General features: G+C 33.9%; 1 protein-coding gene and 1 pseudogene across 3 annotated transcripts; one reads left to right on the top strand and one right to left on the bottom strand.

Annotated features, from left to right (window-relative positions):
- Positions 1 to 1,782: 1,782 nt before the first annotated feature.
- Positions 1,783 to 21,397, top strand: LOC148936793 (uncharacterized). 3 transcript variants are annotated; one of them, XM_089077331.1, is made up of 3 exons: positions 1,783 to 2,073; positions 17,248 to 17,436; positions 17,518 to 21,397. In XM_089077331.1, exons 1-3 carry the CDS (start codon positions 2,066 to 2,068, stop codon positions 17,942 to 17,944), a joined length of 624 nt encoding a protein of 207 aa, XP_088933457.1. In that variant the 5' UTR covers positions 1,783 to 2,065; the 3' UTR covers positions 17,945 to 21,397. The 3 variants fall into 3 exon arrangements, with proteins under 3 accessions (XP_088933457.1, XP_088933459.1, XP_088933456.1); XM_089077333.1 differs by having other exon boundaries at positions 1,783 to 2,118; positions 17,518 to 21,396; XM_089077330.1 differs by lacking the exon at positions 1,783 to 2,073 and having other exon boundaries at positions 15,688 to 17,436; positions 17,518 to 21,396.
- Positions 9,199 to 14,636, bottom strand: LOC148936794 (uncharacterized; annotated as a pseudogene).
- Positions 21,398 to 22,828: the final 1,431 nt, after the last annotated feature.

Raw genomic sequence — 22,828 nt, forward strand, 5'->3', positions numbered from 1 at the left:
CTCCCGTAAGAAAATGAGGAGAAAGCAATATATCAAGAAATTGAAATTTAAGTGAAAAGCATCTAAAATATCAAATGAACTATACGCCTACAATTTACTGCGCACAGCGCAGAATACGTTTTATTATAATTTACTGCGCACAGTACAGAGTGCTTTTTAGTATTTAATTACGCAAAGCGCAGAATACGTTTTATTACAATTTACTGCGCAGAGCGCAGAATGCTTTTTAATATTTAACTGCGCAAAGCGCAGAATAGGTTTTATTACAATTTACCGCGCATAGCGCACGATTTTTAGCATTTTATTGCATTAGGCACAGAATATGTTTTATTACAAAATGTACTGCATGCAATTCAAAATATCTCTTCATGAATATGTTTCAGTATGTAGAAAAAAATTGTGAGAATTAATAATAAAGAAATTGAAAAAGGAGCCGATCTACGAGATCGCAAAATTAATTGAAATATATAATTGAAATATATGAGAAGTGTGAAATAGACAATTTTACTTGAATGATATCGGCAATGATACACTGGACATTATCCTTACCAATATCAGTAAGGGGAAGAAAACCCCAATGTTTTTTCTCGTTCAGGAAGCAAGAATTATCGAAGTGTTTGTAAAGTATGTTTCTGAAACATCTTTTTGATTTTATAGTAAAAAATAAGGACGTTGCAATTAATTAACTGAAATTTTTACCTGATACTTAGATTTTTATAATATTTGTATTGAGATATTTTTTTAGATATATGTCACAAATTGATAAATTGATTGTATGACAAATTTGATAAATTTCATAATTTCAATTTTCTAATGTGAGCATATTATGTTTTTATATTCGTTTAATATATTATTTGTATATTTCATTAATGTACATTATTTCCTTGTTGACAGATTGGCAACATATCGTTTCGATTGCAGCTGTGAATTGATTCGTTGGTTCGAATAAATTCCAATCTGGGAGATGAAATGAAACTTCTCGCTTGTACAGCATACAACAGCTATTGGAATAGTGAGTATCTTGGGTTTTTTAAAATAAACATTCCTAAAACTTGCCATGATAATCTAAATAGCAATTGATATAATAATTTATTTTTATCCCAACAAATTTTTTATCTGCATCGAACAATTTGCCTTATTGCAGTTTTTTACATAAAATACCGCTGCAATTTCTTTTTAAGATTTGTATAGTATACTTGATTTAAGATAAAGATTGACTAATATTGAAAAATTTAAATATTTATATACATATAGGAATACATAAATTCGAAATTATATGTTCTTTGCATAAAATGGAAATTAATATTTTTTTTATAGTTCCTGACAAAAGGATTGAATAAAATCTAGATGCAGCGTATGTTGCAGTATGTTGGAAGTAAGATGTCTCACTACATCCTTGTAAAACTTCGTATTGTTAGCAAAACCAACCTTTTGCAATAAGTTGCTATCTATACGTGATATCACGTAGCTTTAATCAATATCATAAAATATCCGGGTTTTTCTGTTAAACATTAATTGTGATTTGCACAACCGGAATAGTAAATATTCTAAATGCAAGAAAAAAAATAATTATTTTAAAGAAAAATACACGTGAAATAGCGTTTATATAAAAAACAACGTATTGGTAATTCCAAAGACTGTCATTAATATTAAAGATAATTCGAGTAACATTTTTGAGAAAAAATTGTTAGATATCTAAGATCCTGCTGAGGGAATTATCCGTGTCCCTTTCGGTTGTTGAACATATTTTCGATTTTTATATTACATACCTTTATTTTTTTATATTACATATCTTTATTTAATCTTTATTTAATTTGCTACGAATATTATTGTTGTTATATATAAAACATTGTTATAATAGATATATGATACAACAAGAGAGATTCGAATCATTATGCAATTGGAAGAAATGAGACAGAAGATCGTTCATCTATCGGGCAGCCGAAGCGAAGACACTAAGCGCACATGATTTTTTTTCAGTGTGCGTGGTTGCCAAGTTTCTCGCGCGTCAGCATCATTGGCTGATCACGTGTATCGCTCGATCACTTCATCAGTGGATTGTCAAATGTCGAGGTGCGTGTTTTTATAGAGAGAAGCCTTTCATCGCCAAAAATATAAGTAAATGCAGCATTTGCTCTTTCCTTTTATTAGAATATTCCAAATTAGACGCGAGTCTAAAAGGCATCTTATAAAGGCATTTTCACAGAAAGTGTACGAGTAATTTTTTCGATCTAGCGAAATGGATTTTTGTTTAATACACTGTGTTCGGACACATTCATGCGAATACATATACATTACATATATCTACATGTCATTTTCTTGACATTGCTGTTGACTTCAATGTAGATTACTTTAGTTTAGTGCTATATAAGAGAAATTTAGTGCTATATAAGAGAAAGGAAAAATGTTTTAGACATTGAATTTTTTAAACATCATCAAGTGTTATCTGGAATATATTTTAAGATTATGTCATACATACGCACGCATGCACGCACGCACGCACGCATGCACGCACGCACGCACGCACGCACACACACACACACACACACACACACACACACACACACACACACACACACACACACACACACACATATTTTTAGTCATAAATATAAATAATTATATATGGGCAATTTTCTTTTCAATTCCAATTTATCTTCAAACTTAACTTTTTGACTTTTTGACTTTAACTAACTTATTTTTTGTAAAAGAAAAAATACAAAAATTATCCTCTTAATTATTTTTTACCTTTCATTATTATTATTACACGTATAGTTACCAACTGTGAAAAGTAAAAATAGTTTAGCGTTATCAAATTGATATGCTGGATCTACTGTCCTTGTTTCACGCACTTTCTTCGAGCGGTTTCTTTTTCTATCGGGTTCCGTGTGTACACACTACTCCGTTACACGTGGACAAATGTTACTTTTATTCGCGAGACATTCGGAAAATTTGTGTAAGGCTGATGGCAGAGAATGAGACATAAGCGCTTACGTTTACTGTAAACATATCCAATAACTTTTCACGTATACGTGTAATCTCTTATGTATACGTTTTTCTCTGCTTTAACCTACGTCTACGTTTACGGTAAACGTAAATGCTACGTCTCGTTCTCTGCCATCAGCCTAATACTATAAAATGGTGCAGTATTGTATAGTGAGTAGTTGTAACAGCAGTTCTGATAAATGTAGCGGTAAAAACTCGCACGTATATAAAAGTTCGAGAGGTAAACAAACGGTTGATAAATGATGTAAAGAAAAAAATGAAAAAAATCATTTCCAGCACAATTCAAAACTTGTGATAATACAATTATTATTACTAATGATAATACTTATTTCAATTCCCATTACTAATTTAAAGAAAAACTAATTACGATTTTAATGACTTATTAAATATTACTTTTTCGAGGTGGTATCCTCATGACATATGTAAAAATTATACAGGGAAAGATACATTTAAAAATAAATTAACGTTGACGAAATATCATTTATATGAAATTATTTTCAAAATAAAATGGTAAATTAATAAAAATAGATCAATTTAATGCAATACCAACGCGTGCAATACCAACTACAATATCAGTAGGGGGACAATTTTATAAGGTAATGAATACCATTTTTCATCATAAATTATCTATTGAAGATAGTCATTATACAAATACATGTAGAGATGAAACATCTAATGGAAGGATAGACATTGATGATGCGCAAATTAATAAGAAAAAAATGCACCTAGAGGAGCAAAAAATGTATATATTTTTTACAAAAGATTATTAAAAAATAATTACTGATTGTATGTTCTTTCTAATATATATAAAGTATAAAAATGTTTCAAATCTGTTAAATAATAGACATTATTAGTTACTAAAAGAATGAGTGATATCCTAACAAAATTACCTTTTAAAAATGATAAAAAATAAGGTCAAGTTTACGCGCTCCTTTTCTTATTTATGTAAAAAAAAAAATTTTATACAAAAATTTTCATCTACACAAATCTTTTTAATAATAAATTTTATATTGATACAAAATATGTGATATCAAGAATTGGCGCCAACTTCTAATTTAATAAAATAAAAAGGATTTTACAGTGAAATACATTTTATTTTATAGTTCATTTTTATTTGAAAAGTCGTTTCATTATTTCTACAAGAAACATGATATAAAAAAATGGCCCAAACTTTTAATCTTATAAAGTATATGTGGAATTGAGACGCCGTTCGTTGGAACGACACTCGACTGAGGATCCGATGGGTAGAATGATGAGAATTCTTGAGACAAATCACATTAATTTAATAAGTCAGTTGCCAGTGAAATATACAGAATATTGAGTCTGACGGTGGCGTACACGTTGATCAAATAGAACAGATGTTCGCTAGGCAGATTGCATGCACATTGAATAGTTCGCACGAATTGCGCGGTCACGTGATTGGAAAATGTCCGCAGCGTAATAAGAGAATGGTCGCAAGCTCTTTCATCTTGATCAAACTTAGCGAATGACGACGTGCTGCTTCGTCAAGCTGAGACACGCGTACTTGTCACTGAGAATTCGCTCTTTGAGAATGATCGCAGTAAATATCCTTGTCGAATTCAAGGCCCTAGAATCTCGATGTGACGAGAGAGAATGTGAACTAGGGATTCGATTCAAAATGCTTCGCCGAAAAGTCTCTCACAACGACGATTTACGTAACGTTATTACGAGACGAATGATATGACAAATCTAACTTACGATACGAGCTGAACTTACGAGTACGACAAGAGCGATAGAAAACGACAAGAGCACTTGACGACACGAGCACGGTATACTTTCCAGTAGCAAGAATTATGGTCGACTCGCAGAGAATTTTACGAGAATTTTTCGAGAAACTTGCGGGATCATCCGATCAATTTCGTTCTATTAGCGATTGACACGACGAATCATTTTCGGTCAATCGATAGCACACACACATATGTTGCGTCGATTGCGAAACAACGCCGTCCTTAATGGATGCCTGATAAGCATAATTACTTCCGCGTGATAGATATCGATGGACTACCTGGCGCCATCGATCGAATGATTTAGGTCGATCGCCGCGGATTGTCACGTGCGCTTATCGTGTTCCGCGTTTCGCTTTCAGGCGCGATTTACTTATAGCAATTTCAAACAAAGTAGAAAAGAAATTTTGCAAAAATTGAAAAAAGATGTTACCACTCCAAAATTCATGTCAATTTGTAGTTGCCAAAAAAATTTTATTGAATTATTGTATTTGTGTTTATATAAAAATAAAATATAAAAGAAAATCTGATGTGTAAGAAAAAAAATGACGTACAAAAACTTGGTGCGCCCGGGTCATTAAAACATGTACATACACACTTACTGTATTATATTGCGCTCTTACTGTTTATCTTTTTACATTAATAATGTAAATATTACTTTTAAAAATATTTATAAACAAAATTTTTTATATAATTTTTATTTATATAATTTTCTTTACATTTTAACATTATATGTAAACATATAATATTAAAAAAAGTTTATTAATTAATATTTATTAATATTAATAAAATTAATATTAATAAAAATTTAAATATAAAATATAAAAAATTTATTAATAAATATTAAAACTATTTGTCTGTCATAATTCAATGTTATTATTAAAAGTAATTTTAATGCGAACCGAGCGCGTCAAGTTTTTGTACGTCGTTTTTTTTTCTTACACAGATTTCTTACACACTCAGATTTTTTCTTATATTTTATTTTTATATAAACACAAGTACAATAATTCAATAAAATTTTTTTGGCAACTACACATTGACATTAATTTTAAATTGATAACACCTTTTTTCAACTTTTGCAAAATTTCTTTTCTAAGATTTTATAAGATTAAAAGTTTGGGCCATTTTTTTATCATGTTTCTTGTAGAAATAATGAAACGACTTTTCAAAACAACAATTTCATTAAAATTGATTTAGAAAATTTAGTAAATTTAAGATCAATTATTTTTATATAATATATAAAATATTTATATATATATAAATATATTATTTATATATAATATAATTATATCTTTATTGTTTTTTTTTATTAATGTAACATAATATATATTTAATTTAATATATATATTCATTTAAATTTTAATTAATTTAGTTTAAATAAAATATTTTATTTACAATAAAATGATTTATAAGATTATTATAAAATTAATATATTAAAATTTATATTATATTTAAGTTAATTGAATATATTATATTAAATTTTAAAAGTGAAGATGCTAAAAATTATTTATATAAAAATTTTAAAAAAAATTTAATTTATGTTTAGTGAGTTTATTTTATGAATGAAAAAATATATAAAGTTTTTTAAGAATTTAAGATAAAATATATTATTTAAATAATAATTATTTTAATTTATAAATTTATATTTAATTTGAGGAGTTATTAAGAAATTAATGTTAGCAATTTTTAATGATAAAGGTAATAAAAGTAGTGCCAGCAATTGCGGTTATACTATTATTTTGAATAAATTGGTTTAGTTTTGTTAAATAAAGATTGTGTATGTAGGAGTATGTACATTTAATTGATTAATTTATTTTTAATTTTAATTTATTTGGTGAAATAATTAATTTAAGTTAATGAAGTAAATTTTTTAAATATAATTTATTTAATGGAAAATTTGTCGAAAAACTAGGATTAGATACCCTATTATTTAAACTAAAAATTATAGAACTGGTGATTAAATGTTTAATCATTAAAATTAATAAATTTGGCGGTATTATAATTAATTAGAGGAACTTGTTGTATAAATTGATAATCCACGAGAGGATGAACCCATTTATAAATTTATATATTGTTTAAAAATTGTTGTTTAAAAATTATATTATTAGATTAATAATTAAAAAATTTTGGTATAAGATTTTAATTTAAATCAAAATGTAGTTTGGATAGGACTTAAAATGAGTTACAGTTTAATGTATTATGCGAATATTAGTTTTTAATAATTAATTGAAGAAGAATTTAATTGTAAATTAATATAATTTTATTAATTGATAAGTGATTTATAATGTGTACAAATTGCCCGTCATTCTCATGAATATATGAGTGAGAGAAGTCGTAACATAGTAAATATATTGGAAAATGTATTTAGATAAAATTTCATTGGAAGAAAAGTGTTATTTGAATGTTGAAAAATTTCAAGGGATTAAATTTTTTATTCTAAATTTAAAAATTAATTATTTTAAGGTTGTGTTTACGAATTGTAAGTAAATAAAATTATATTTTTTGGAATAAGTTGTAGTAGAGTGAAGAAGTAATTTTTTTAATTATAAAGGTAAGTAATGTAAATGAAAATATTTTAATGCAATAAAGATAATTTTATTTATTTTACCTTTTGTATCAGGGATTAATAATTTATATTTTTATTATTTATAAAAATATTCTCGAATTTAAAAGAGCTAGAAAGGATATGATAGTTAATGTGAAATAATTATTATTAATAACTTTTTAGAGAAGAGATTTTAGTCAATTTTAAAGATATCTAGTTCTTTTTGATTAAATTTAATTTTTATTTAGTTGTGTTTATGTAAATATAAGATGACAGATTTGGTTTGTATTGATGGATAAGATAAATTGAAATAAGTTTTAAGTTTGTTTTATTATTTTTATAAATTAAGTGGTTATTTTGTTTAAAAAAATTATTTTATTTGAATATAGATAATTTTATAGCTGGATTTATAATTTGTGGGATGAACTACGAATTTAATTAAAATTGTTTAAAGGAAAATTTATATTAAGAAATATTTATAAGATTTGAATTTTTTGATAAAAATGTAATAATTTATTTATATAATAAAAGGTTATAATATTTAAATATTTATTTTAATTAATTAAAGAAGAAATTATTATAATTATTAAAATAGTAATAAAATGTTAATATAAGTATAGATTGTAAATGATGTTTTTGTGTCATTATTATTAAGGAATAGAGTTGGAATTATCTGATAAGTTAATTTAAGGAACTCGACAAATTTAATAGGTTCACATGTTTAATAAAAACATGGCCTTTTGAATATAATTTAAGGTCGGCTCTGCCCTATGAAATTTATTTTTAAATGGCTACAGTAAATTGACTGTGCAAAGGTAGCATAATCAGTAGTTTTTTAATTGAAAGCTGGGATGAAAGAGTTGATGAAATCTTTACTGTCTCAAATTGATGATTAGAATTTTATGATTAAATTAAAAAGTTTAGATGAGTTTATGGGACGAGAAGACCCTGTAGAATTTTATTAAAATTTTTATTTATGAGTTTGTTTACATATAAAATAAATATTTTAATTTAGTTGGGAGGATTATTATATTAATTAAACTATATAGATAAGATGATATTAATTTATAGATTTATGTAGAATGGTTTTTTTATTTTAGTAGAATTAATTACCTCAGGGATAATATAAGCGTAATATTTTTGGAGAGTTCATATTAATAAAAGTGTTTGCGACCTCGATGTTGAATTAAGATAAAAATTAAATGCAGAAGTTTAATATTTAAGTCTGTTCGACTTTTAAAATCTTACATGATTTGAGTTTAGATCGGCGTGAGCTAGATCGGTTTCTATCTATAGAAAATTTTAATTATAATTGTACGAAAGGACTTTATTTTTTAAATAATTTAATTGAAATAGCAAAAAAAAATAATATATAAGTGTAATTACTTTGGCAGATTTAGTGCTTTAAATTTAGAATTTAAATATATATAAATGTTATTTATATAAGTAATAATTATAAGATTTTTTTATTATATGTATTTAAATTTTATTGGTATTTTAATTATATTATTAAATATTTTAGTTGGGGTGGCTTTTTTAACATTATTGGAGCGAAAAATTTTAGGATATATTCAGTTACATAAAGGTATCGATAATGACCATTGGCAGTTTGGTTTTTTGGTTTAATTTATTTTTCTGACAGAGTTCGCATTTATTAATATAATCCTTCACGTCGCGCGTTATACCGCGCCAATTATGTAATAGTTTAATTCAGTTCAGAGTTCGTGCGACTCCTTGATGCTATCCTGTCGGCGCATCATGATATTCATAAAATATTTGTCGTTTTTCTTCTGCAGTGTATTTTCGTTTTATTTCTTCCTCTCTTTCATCGCCATCGTTTCTCTCTTCGTTGTGTGCGACGGTGTTTAACTGTGAGTCAAGAGTGATCGGATTTCTACTTAATACATCCGCGTATTTCCTTTGCCTGCCTTGTGAATAATTTCATAATCCTATTCTTCTAGCTTGAGTCTCCATCGTATCAATCTAGATCCAGGATTTGTAACACTGAATAGCCAAACTAATGGTCGATGATCGATGATTATTTTAAATTTCGTTCCGTATAAACGGTCGGAAATATTTAACTCCCCATACTATCGCTAGAAGCTCTTTCTCAGTCGTATTATAATTTCGTTTTGCTTTATTTAATACTCTGCTGGCATAAGCTATTGGATGATCCTGGCTTATCCGCCCTTGGGATAATATTGCTCCGATGGCATAATCGGACGCGTCGGTGGTCACAAAAAATTCTTTAGTAAAATCTGAGTAATTTAATATTGATGCCGTAATTAATTTTTCTTTTAGTCTGGAAAATGTATTGTTGCTCAATACTCCAATTAAATTTTTCCTTCTTTTTTAGTTAGTTTTGTTAGAAGTTTGGCAATTTTCGAAAAGTCTTGAATGAATTTTCGATAGTATCCAGCCAGTCCTAAAAAATGACTGTATATCTTTCACATTTTTTGGTGTCGGAAATTTCTCTACCGCTTGCAATTTACGGGAATCAGGTTGTATCCCATTTTCCGTAATAATATGTTCTAGATAAGTAACTTCTTTTCTGAGAAACTCGCATTTATCCGGCTGAACTTGAGATTATGGTCTCTCAGTCGTTGCATTACTTCAGTTAGTTATTTATTGTGTTTGTTCAATGTCGCCATATATTACTATATCGTCAAGATAAATTAAACATCTGACTCCTTGAATTCCGGTTACCACCGAGTTCATTAGCCGTTGGAATGTCGCGGTCGCGTTTTTAAGTCCGAACGGCATTCTATTAAATTCATAGTGTCCATACGGTGTAGAAAAAGCCGTTTTATTTTTATATTCTTCCTTCACAGGAATTGGATGATATCCGGATGTGAGGTCTAACGTTGAAAAATACTTTGCATTTCCCAGCTGATTTAGGATGTCTGTTATATTTAGTAATGGAAAAGAAAGAAAAAGAATCTCCGATTGTTAGATCGTTTAATTTTCGAAAATCCATTACGATGCGTAGTTTTTGTTTCTCAGATGCATCCACCTTTTTGGGTACTACTAGCAATGGCGCATTCTATTGATTCGTACTGTGACGTATCATTCCGTCATCTAACATCTTTTCAACCTGCCGATTTACTTCTGTTTTATGTTTCTCCGGCAATCTATAAGGTCACACATTTACAGGCGCGCTATCGCTACGTGTATTTATTTCATGTGCTATTGTCGTAGTGTAAGTCAGTGGATCATTCTCTACGTGAACTATGTCGCAGAAGTCAAAGCATATCTGCGTTAATGCCTTTTTTCCCTCATGATTTAGATGTTCTGTTTGTAACAATTTTTGTAAACATTTCTGCCGTAACTGTACAGTACGGCCGTCGTTCTCGTGTAACGTAAGCATCTTCGCGACATCACCCAGCTGCACGGCGTTTAACGTTACACTCGGCGTCATAATTTTAATAGTTTTGGTAGTTGTATTAATTATACTTATTGGACAGATATAATCATCGGGTTCTATTAGATAACTATCAATAAATACTCCTGGTTCCGTTTCTTCAGGTTTCACTATTCCAATCTGATTTTGACTAGTAACAGTTTGCACAATGGTTTCACTGGGAGGCGTTAGAATATATTTCTAGTGAAAACGCAATTTAGATTTACTCTGCCTATTTGCAATATTTCCTTTGCATGATCGCATTTGCTCGGTGTTTCTTTAAGAAATCTATGCCGAGAATTCCTTCGTAAGTGATCGGGAAGTCATCTTTCACCACATACATATCCTCCACCAAATAAGAAGGGAGGGTGTGCGTCACGGCGGGGCCTGACCACGAACCAGTCGTGAAAACTCGTAATTATTTTGCGAAAAAATACCACCTCAGCCAGGAATCGAACCTGGATCTCCTGCTTACCGGGCAGGCATCTTATCCTTTCGACTACCGAAGCATGTGATGATATTTATCGCAAATAACGTGTTTAGAATAACACGTCAACAATACAATGATACACATATATATATATATATATATAATGATACATATATATATATATATATATATATATATATTACAATATATATATATACATGTATTCTTTCGAATCCCCACGACCGGTACTCCAGAGCGATGTTGGTCTCTCATTCGATGGATGCAGGTCGGACTGCAGCGGCGACACCCTCCAACGCCATTGGCAAATATACAAATAATCCTCCTGGAGCACGACAGGAGAGATTGCATCAAGCATGGCTCAAGTCCCCGATATGCCTCCGGTGTGTTTTATTTCCTCATTTCCGAGGATGATCGTAGCTCGAATCTTGCCGAGAACTTTGTGTCCTGTTACGCCGGTGAAAGCTATTTGTTCCTCTCGTACTGGTGTATTCCCTTTTAAGGTTCCCACTTTAACAAGTGTTAGGATAGCACCCGTACCCAATAAGAAATTCATTTTTTCTTTTTTTATTTCCTTTATTGACAAGGTTAGCAGATCCAGAGTAGCGACTCTTGCCTTGCTGGTTATCTGAGCTATTTGATGCTCTCGCGCGGTTCGCGTTATCCTTATCTTCCTGCTTTTCTCTTCTTCTTCTTCGCTACTGAATGACAATTCTGCGTCTTCTTTGCACATTTTTCCTTTGCTCTGATCATAGTATTTACTTGTCTTCTTGCTTCTTTCTCTTGTCTCGGTTGTCTTGTCTCGATCTTACTTGTTTTCTCTCTGGTCTATTGAGTTTTGACCAGCATTCCTTTTTATCGTGTCCCATCTTTTTACAATTTACGCAATATTTTTCTATCGCGTTTACGCCGATGGATTTTTTGACTTTGGGTAAAGAAAATCGGTTCGTGTATCTACTAGTTCGATAATTCCATCCGACATGTCCGATTTTTCCGCATCTTTGGCATTGCGGTAATTTATTTTCGCGCGGGTGTGCGTACTGTATTCGCTCAAAATTTTCCATTGGTCCTTTAAATCCTCCGCACTCGTACCAGTGATGGCATCTTGCAGCGTTGTATAATGTTGTGATCGTACCAATAGCTTTATATCGTCTAGTAATCCGAGTTGAAAATTGCATAAAGCCTGCTGCTGTATGGTTTCCAAAATCGCTCGTTTATTTTCTATTGTATTATTTCCTGACCTTCCATCATGGACTCGTATAGCTCCATAGTTAGTTTGTCTGTACGCAATTCGAACGCTCTTGCCGATTCTCCGTTTTTTTGCTTTAGACTTCTACTCGACTCCAGTTGCAAGTGTGTGGTACTTTTCTTGCTAAGATAGCAAACTTCTAACTCTCTTTTCAACTGAACAAAGTCGCGTACATCTCGCGTTTGAAAATCAGTCATCTGCCTTTTAGTTTAGTGCATAGTATCGCTTCTAATAGCGTTCTATCGGATTCGTATTTTTCATAGCGTATGATGTGGCACTCAAGAATTCCGGCAACTTATGAGAGATTCCATCGAATTCCGAAATCATATCGCGAGCTTCTTTTAATCGTAGATATCCTGCTACGGTCTCGGGTCGATTTTGTATATCTTCGAGTATTCGTCCGTAAGTTATTTCTAACGGTTCGTCACGGGGTTGTTCATTAGGCACTTGTGCAATTCGGTTATGATCGAAAATCGTAATTTCTAATCGATCCATTCGTTCTTGTAGCGCGCGAATTCCTTCTAGCAACACGTCTAATATTGATTCATTGTTCGGTTTTGATTGCTCTATCCTTCTGCGCGAGGAGCCTACCGAAGCTCTAAGACATTCTATCTCCGCGTCTACTTCTGCGCGGGTTATTTCTGGTTTCTTAGTTTCCTCGCCACGAAGTGTAATTGTTATTCCGCCATGTTTCTATGCTCAAGGTTGCGCGGAGCCGTGTAATATTCTTTCGAATCGAAAACGCTATCGTCGTAAAATATTAGAGAACTCTCTCCGTTGTGAATTTTGGCTCTCGTTTCCTTCAGAACGTCTCGTTCCGGGAGTCTGTGTTCGGATATTAGGCTCTCGTCTATGTCATTGAATGGAAATACTCATTCGATAACTATGTGGATGGAGCACCGGCTCAGGTAAGCTCTCATCCGAGTGTCGTGTTTCTAAATTTCGACGCACGCTATCGCGGATATCGCGTACGGCTTCTTGAACTACACGTACGGGGGTAACAGGACTTCGCGCTCTTCGTGTTCGCTCGCCGTATAACCAGTGATGCTAATTTCAAGACGAGAGTTACGAGAGAGTCAGGGAGGGGATGCCGCACACAAGGAGAAAGCATGTTCGTGAGAGTTCGGAAGTTCGGCCGGCGTCGGATAATAAACGAGGCAAGCAAACCTAGTCCTGACTCTTTCGCTCTTTATTTTCACAATTAGCCTGCTCATTCGGCGATTATGACTTCTGACCATCGAAACGATGGTCGCGCTTTACGATATAAGCTACGTTCACTTTAGCGCTTAGTAATAGTTGTAAGCATTATATCAATAACATTGACATACAATGTTCGTTATATTAAAAAAAAATTATATTTGTTATTAGAAATTATATATGTTATTAGAAAGAGTTATATCTGTAATTAGAAAATAATAAAGAATAGATATAATAGAAGATAGAAAAATTAGAAAAATAAAAAATTTTATTATATTTTTTTGTATTTTTGTGTTTTTTGTATTTTTTTGTATTTTTTATATTTTTTAATTTTATTTTTTATTATATTTTTTACACATTTATCTTTATAACAAGTAAGTATAATATGTGCACATTAAAACAAGATAAAGTCTTGTGCAGATGCGATGTTCTTTATAGATATTGTATATTATTTATTTAAACTTATTGCCTATTATTGTCTATTATTTACTATTATTATTATTATTTATTTAACTTAATGCTTTAATGCATTTGATGAAACACAAGCAATTATCCTTTTTGCATATTATTGTTGCATATTAGACGAAGATGGACCAACAATATCGTCTGCAGCATGTAGCTGAAAATTTTTCTTTTGCTTTATCGAAGAAGTAACATATAATTTATCTGTCGACATAAAAGATAAATGCTTTTCATCGAGCTTCATGTTTAAAGCAGTTTCGTTTCTTACTTTTAATGCTGACTTCAATACACAAACGGCATTTACAGTAGTCGATGATAATCTGTTTCGTTTTTTTGTTTTAACATCTGTTAAGAGGGAAAATATTCTTTTCGGAGCTGCATTTGAATTTGGGAATGCTTTAATAGAATTCAAGAGGGATCTTAAATTGGGATATTTGGTTTCATTATTTAAATTGTCTTTGTAAAATCTCCGTCCACATATTATCAAAATTTAATTTTAACAAATCTTGTTTCTCTGTTACTGAAAGATCTGAATTTAAGGCAAACCATTCTTTCTTTAAATCGTTTTCGTCAAAACTATCCATTCTTGCAATAAAAGAAAGATCATGAAACGATGTTTCCCTATTAGTGCTCAATAAAGATGTATGTGGTAAAAGAATTTGTAATTTTGATAAAAATGTATCACTTACTGGTAATCTTTTGAAAATTTCTTCGGCTGCAGTTATGTAAAATCGCAAACAGTTCTCTCGAACAGTTACATGTTTGCGTGTCCATCCTCTATCAATTGATGAAGATATTCTTCGCACTCCGATCCTAAAAAAATATCATTTAAAGATTTATGATTTTCTGTCTTACAATGTTATATTTGGTAAATGTTTTAGAATTTCTAGTTTTATAAAATTTGTACAAATTTCTTTTAAAAAATCAATTGATTTTGACTGTAACAGATGTATCCTTGTTTCCTCAGCTTGAAAAAATACATTAAATACATTTAAAAAATGTAATATTTAAAATATATTTTAAGGACAGCAAATATGCTTTTGTATCTACATTCTGCATGACACGCAACAAATTTTCTGCAGATGTACCTCTCTCGCTCACGATTATTTAATTAAAAAAATGTTGTATCGTATTCCAAGATTGAAGAAGTCTGTCGATACACGCGTCGTGAGAAAGCCATCGTGTATTACATAACTTTACAATTTTGTGAGTCCTTTCTTCAAAACATTCACTTAATTCGGTGAAAATAGACCATCGCTTGGGACTACTTATATAGCTTGTAATTCTTTTCAAGAATTCCTCACAAGCTTGAGGTATCTTAGCACACGCGGTATGCGAAGCTAATGAAGCAGAATGGTATAGACATGATAATGTCAACATTATTGCACATCTCTTCCAATTTTTTGTTGAAAGATAAATGATAATTTCCGACCATAACGGATGCATTGTCGCATGACAAGGGAACAATATTTGAAAAAGGTATTTGTAATTTCCACATTTTATATTTAAATGCATTAAACAATTTTTCCGCGCTGCAATCTATTGCATCGATATCAATTAATATCAATCGATATCAATTTACTAGTTGCGAATTAATTTCTAATGTTACAATATGAACGTATCGAACGTGAAATGTCATCCATTTTTCATTAGAAATATCTGTTGATTCATCTATAAAAATAGAAAATTTTGTATTTTGAATATTTTTTATCACATGATCCGTCTCAACTGGACATAAAACGTTCGTAATTATATTCGTACATTTTTGTCGACTCATAGTCATGCTTTTCAAAATGTTAGGCTCTTTGCCTACGTCTTCAAAAAAATCGAGTATAGTAGGTATACTAGGCGGGTTCTAACTCAGAAGCAGTTGAGAGGGGTGCGGGTGTGCGGAGGGGAACAGTGGGCGCGGGGGGACAAGGGAGGGGAAATGGTAGGAGTGGGGGGGTGATGAAGAAAGACGAAACGAGATAAACAAATAGGATAAGATAGCAAGGCGATATAAACAAAATGGATAACGGGCGGCGAAGATGATATAAAAAAATTGCGTGTGGTCAGGGCGGACATGATGTCATGGAGAAGGGGGGGGGGAAACAGGCGGATTACGCAGAAAAAATTGTTACCCGTTCGGAACTCTTTGCGTTGTATAATAATAAAAAGTATTGTTCAATACAATTTTATTATTCAACGGGTGGTACACTAATTCTGTGTGCCGAATGCATGATTCGTCTGGCAGACACTGACATTAGAGTATTGTATGCATTGTATTCCGTTAGGAAGCACGAGATAGATACTCTCAATGCGCTAAACAGCCGATTTTGCTCCAATTGCCAACAGTTCGTCTGTGTGATAATGCCATGCAACATGTGCCCAATTTGCACAAATTGAAAAAAGACATTGTGAACGAGTCATATGCAAGTGCTCTGTGGAAGAGTGTGATGTGATATATAAAAAACAATATGGAAAGATCATTAGAAGAATTAACAAGTTCTCCGTTATGGGACTCAATCTCTCATCTACTAGTGAACGTGGCGGTGTTTTATAAAGAGACACTATACTCCAACTCCCCGTTTCCCGATTCCTCATCCAAGAGTTAAGGGACGCTACAATTCGACTCTCTGTTTCTCCGCTCCTTCTGAGAGAGCGGAAATAATTCTGGAGGAGTGCACATATTATCATTATAGAGGACACGCATACAATATATTATTACCTCTCTCGCGGCAAAAAGTAGCAGAGATAATTCCAAGAAGCGAGGATAATCATATATGGTTGTTCTATTCCCATCAATCTCACATGTCGGAAATACAACGCTTTATATACTGGCTTCGAGTTAAAGCAGCTATAGAAAAAAGAAAAAAAGAAAGTAAAAAAATGTAAAATTGTTTTGATGAGACGAGAATTCTAAATTTGACTGTAAACGTGAACAAATATAATCCCATGCACGCGGGATGTTATATCGAATTACCGCGGAAAATTATATTAAAGCGAGCGGTGATCAATGTACGATCCAATGACAATGCGTGTTTTGCATGATCGGTGGTCGCGGCTCTGCAACCGGCTGAAAGGAATACAAATCGAGAATTGTCATATCCGCTTTACGACAGTGTTAAATTTGCAAGACATTACGTTTCCGATGACGTTAGATCAAATAAAGAAGTTTGAACGAATCAATGACATCTCCATTAATGTTTACAGCTTCGAGGGAGGAAAGGAGATTCTCCCGATACGGCTGACATCAAGGAAGATGGAGAAACATGCAAATCTATTGTACGTGCAGGATCCATGCGATGACAACGCGGGATATTTTGCATGCATCAAAGACCTGTCCCGTCTCGTGAGCTCGCAAATAAACAAGAAGAAATGCAAAAAATACTTTTGCGACCGGTATGTATTTTAACAAATTTTATTATTTCTCTTATAAAATTTATTAAAAGTTTATTAAAAAATCATATTTTCCGTGTGCAGATGCCTACATTACTTCAGTTCATCTGAAAAATTGCAGTTACATACAACGGACTGCGAAAAAATAAACAATTGCGCCATCCGACTACCGAGCGAGGACGACAAGTGGCTCGAATTCAAGAACCACACGAATAAGGAACTGGATTTCCATTCATCGTTTATGCGGACTTGGAGTGCGTACTACGGCGAACGGAACCAGCAGAGAGGGAAGACGCATCGTACATCTACCAACAGCATGAGGTATTTAGCATCGGATACTACGTGCGATGTTCGTACGACGACACGTTATCGGTATATCGATTTCGTCGCGGCGAAAACTGCGTTGCGTGGTTCAGCAACTCGAAGATTTGGTGCATCAAGTAAAAATTCTGTTATCCGCGAATGTCTCTATGGAAACGTTGTCGAGAGAGCAGTGGGAGGCATATCGTAACGCGACGCATTGTCATATTTGCGAGAAATCGTTTGCGTCGGACGACACGCGGGTACGCGATCATTGCCATCTTATCGGTCGTTACCGTGGTCCCGTGCACTCAATTTATAATATAAAGATATTATTTATAAAGATTATTTATAAAGATATTGCATTCCCATAGTATTTCACAACTTATTACTTCCGGTTATGACGCGCACTTTATCATCATGAAAATAGCTACGACGTTCGAAAGCAGGATCGACGTGCTGCCGATAACAAAAGAAAAATATATTTCATTTACAAAACACGTTAAAAATACCGCCGAGAAATCAGATTCGCGAAATTGCGTACGCCTGCGGTTCATCGATTCGTACAAATTTTTAAATACCAGCCTTGGTAATAAATTAGCATCTTTTCTAACAAAAGAAAAATTAAAAATTTTACGTTCCGAATTTTCCGCGTTATCAAACGAAAATTTTGATTTGTTGACGCGTAAAGGTGTCTTTCCCTACGAATATGTGGATTGCGCGGACAAGCTGTAGGACACGCGTTTACCATCGCGTTAATCGTTCTATAGCTCGTTGACCGGTGACACGGTGTCGGAGAACGATTACGCGCACACCGCGAACGTTTGACAGCGGTTCTCCATCCAAACGCTCGGCGAATACAGCGATCTATATCTCAAGACCGATGTCTTGTTATTGGCCGACGTTTTCGAAAATTTCCGCGAAAGTTGCGTCGCGAGTTATGGACTCGATCCCGCGCATTATTACACATTGCCAGGTTTCACGTGGGACGCCATGTTGAAACATACGCGCATAAAATTTGAGTTGCTTACCGACATCGATATGGTTATGTTTATCGAGCGCGGTATACGCGGCGGTCTCAGTCAATGTTCCGGCAAATACGCGCAGGCCAATAATAAGTACTTGCGTTCGTATGATCCGTCGAAACCGTCGTCATACCTTATGTACTTTGACGTAAATAATCTGTACGGATGGGCGATGTGTCAACCGCTGCCCTATGCCGAATTTCGATGGATGGAAGACATTGAGAACTTTGACGCGAGCGCGATCGCTCCGGATTCGCCCACGGGTTATATTCTCGAAATTGATTTCGAGTATCCGCATCATCTGCACGACTAACACGCTGGCCTATTCTTCTGCCCGACGCGTGATAAACCACCCGGCACGCGGCAGGATAAACTTCTCGCGACACTATACGATAAGAAGTATGGTATATTATCCACTACCGCAACCTGCAGCAATGTACGCGCTACGGTCTTCGTATCACAAAGATACACCGCGTATTACAATTTGCTCAATCTGCCTGGCTCCGCGATTACATCGAATTCAATACGAAATTTAGAACGTGTGTAAAAAACAATTTCGAAAAAAATTTGTACAAATTGATGAACAACGCGATATTCGCTAAAACAATGGAAAATGTGCGCAATCACGTCGACGTTAAACTTTTGACCAAATGGGACAGACGGTATGGCGCGGAAGCAATGATCGCGAAACCAAATTTTCATAGCCGCAGCGTCTTTGCGGAAAACTTAATCGCCGTCGAACTGCGTAAACTCGAGGTGAAATTCGACAAACCGATTTACGTGGATATGTGTATACTCGACATATCGAAAAATCTGCTTGTACAAATTTCACCACGAATACATGTCACCGTTGTATCGCGAGAAATGTAATGTAATGTACACCGACACGGACAGTCTCGTATACCACATCGAGTGCGACGAGACGATGAAACGCGATATTGCTAGATTCGATACGAGCGATTATCCAGCGATTATCCAGCGTATGGGATGCCTCTCGTGAATAAAAAAGTACCCGGTCTAATGAAGGATGAGAATAACGGTGCGATAATGACAGAATTCGTCGGACTCAGAGCGAAGATGTACGCGGTGAGGGTGGACGGCAGAAAAGACATTAAAAAGGCGAAAGGTGTAAAGAATAACGTCGTAACGCGAACAATAACGTTCGACGATTATACGCGGTGCTTGAATGAAGAGATCGAAATGACTCGTCGCCAGTCGTGTATAAGATCCAAGTTACACCAAGTATATACGGTGTCCGAGTCGAAAATCGCTCTGAGTCAGTACGATACATCGTACCAGATTCGACGGAGACGTTACCGTCGGGACATTGGCGGATTCCATTGTAATATACATGTTTATACAATGTACATATATTTTATATATTTGTATATGCAGTTTATATATATGCATATATGCACGTATGTATGTATGTACGTACCTATGTATCATATCTATGTACGTATGAACGTATGTATTCTTGTAGTTTTATATGATACTGTTATATATGTAGTATAGATGTATGTATTTTTTGTAGTTTTTATATGTAGTTTTACAATAAAATTTAACTGTTCAAATTTATTTTATATATAAAATTTATAATAGCAACCAAGATCCTGCTTGCTGAGGAATTAGCTTTAATTCTCTCTTCGATTTATTTAATGTATACTCGGCTTAATACATATATTGTTTATAATACATGTAGTTTTACATATGTTCTCGTAAGTTGCATACATATATAGTTTAAAAAAATGTAATGGAAGAAAAAAATAATAAAAACTCTTTGTATACATGTATACATTGTATATTTATTTTTTTAATACATTATAAAAATAAGAAAAATGAATTAAATCACACTGCTTTTGTTTATCCATGAGTTATGCGATCTATCGAATCTCAACCACTTGATGTAAACCTTGTTTCCCTTCCTGCGTAGTACTTTCTCCACGAGATACATGTCCGGATGAGTCGCGCGATGCAATTCGTGCTCGTAGAACGCGCCAGCGACCGATTTTCCGCGATAGTCCTCGAGCAGATAAGTTACGGGATTAGTACGCTGCACTTTAATGATCTTAAACATCTCGGTGGTCCAATTTGGCGTGTAACCTTTTTCGAAAACTGTCTTGTACTTGCTCACGCGTACCGATTCGCCTACTTTGAATTTTGCTGGACCTGCGATCTTTATCGCGCTGTATACCGTATCCAAGAGTCTTTTGGCGATCGCGGGAGTTACGTCAACGCATGCCGATAGTGCGATGCTTGCGCGCGTTGTAATTTGACACGAGACGCGCTAACGCGTCGACCCACTTGTAAGTGCCATTGAGCGTAAACATCTTCCACATGTCGTTCTTAAGCGATTGAATCGTTCGATGATCGATGTCTTCAACAACGTGTACGTACGTGGAATAATGATTAACGTTGTGTTTTTTCAAGAGTTTCTGCACATCGGCGTTGTAAAACTCCTTCCCCATATCCGCTTGCAAGTTTTTCGGACATCTTCCGCTCTCTCAAATTATCTTAGTGATAGCGTTAGCCATCTCGCTTCTGGCCTTGCTTTTGAGCGGTACGGCCCAGGCGTGCTTGCTCAGCGTATCGATGACCGTGAGTACGTAGTGATGGCTTCTGTTGAACCTCGAGTAGGAGCGCATCCTTGACGATATCAGCCTGCCACAGATCGTCGTATCCTCGAATTATGACACGTCTTCGTGGAAAATTTTTTCTCGCCGGAGCGTGCAATTCCTTAACGAGTTGTCGTTTCTCGGAACATTTTTTTTGTCACGTCCATCGGATTTTGATGATCTCATATCTCGACGATATTTACTATGTGTACATACGATATAGTACACTTTGTACAATTGTGTTTTTCCTCACTAATGTCAATCGACTGGTTCGTTTCATCGATACACGATTAATTTATAATAATGCCTGCTTCGCGAAGTTCCTCGATGATCGACAACATCTCGTTGTCGTGAGCGTTGTTACCAGCTCGGCGCGAAGCGTCGAGCAATCGGAGTCGATCCACCAGCTCGTTGGGATCGTCCCAATGCATATAATCGATCTTGTTATCGTTTAACTTCATGGCGGTTGATATATTGCTCACGCCTGCACCCTTTTTACCGCTACTTCCATATGTAGAAACGAGCGGAGCGATGATGTTAATATACTTGGATGCCCTATTGCCCTTGATGGGATTATGGGCACTATGACCACGTCTATGAGCATTTGTTGTTAACAATATTATATGTTTGTTTGTCATCCTCGGTAAAAACTGCGTCATCGGGAAGTCTCTTGAAGATCAATTCATACAATCCTGGTGTACCATTATATCTCACATTGTCTATGATTATGGAGTCATTTTTGTCAATGTCAAATTTCTTGTCACCAAGCATCGCACCACTGTTTTTATCGAAATAAACACCGTATACGCGATCAAATGTATCGTTTTTTCCATTATCATCGAGGAGAGGGCTTACGTACTTTTGCCCCAATGGTCCCAGCTGATTATGCAACGTCTCTCGACCTTGTTGCGTTTGCAGAGTCCGTTTGATGATTGTTTCGAATGACGATTCATTGAAGTCTTTTCTTTCGAAAACATCTTCCTTTTGCAGAAACAGCGGTGGTTCTTTCGGTGGATCTTTCGATGGTTGTATCGGTGTAGACTCGAACACGAGTGAATCTGACGCGGCTTTCAATTCTTTCGTTGTACGTCGTTTTTTAGACTGCGGCGTTAATTTCAACCATCCAACATCCGTCCAATATGAATCCTTATCAGCAGTAGTAGTAATATCGTTATCGTTGTCGTCATCGCTGTCTTCACGTTTTTGTTTTTTCTTAATACCGAGATCCTTTGCTTCTCTTTCAATCGATTGAGATTCCTCGATTTTTGCAACAATCTGTTTTAGAGGTTCGACGATGGGCTTGAAGCGTCTCTCCAACGCTGTATCTTCAGCTATTTTACCAATTTTTAAAGCGCGATATTTTTTTTGCGAATCGAATCGCTCGTTTTTGCAATCTGCTTCGCTATTGTCTCGCGATCTTTGAGATTATCCATGTTGTCCAGTTGACGTATCGAC

Source organism: Pogonomyrmex barbatus, unplaced genomic scaffold (genome assembly GCF_055798465.1).
Source record: "Pogonomyrmex barbatus isolate J1 unplaced genomic scaffold, ASM5579846v1 scaffold2, whole genome shotgun sequence".
NCBI lineage: Eukaryota > Metazoa > Arthropoda > Insecta > Hymenoptera > Formicidae > Pogonomyrmex > Pogonomyrmex barbatus.

What these genes read in the sequence shown, in the direction of transcription:
- LOC148936793 (XM_089077330.1), top strand. Translation starts at nt 17,051, where the DNA reads ATGTACGATCCAATGACAATGCGTGTTTTGCATGATCGGTGGTCGCGG. An exon ending in AAAAAATACTTTTGCGACCG is followed by an intron (nt 17,437 to 17,517) that starts GTATGTATTTTA and finishes TTCCGTGTGCAG; the next exon opens with ATGCCTACATTACTTCAGTT.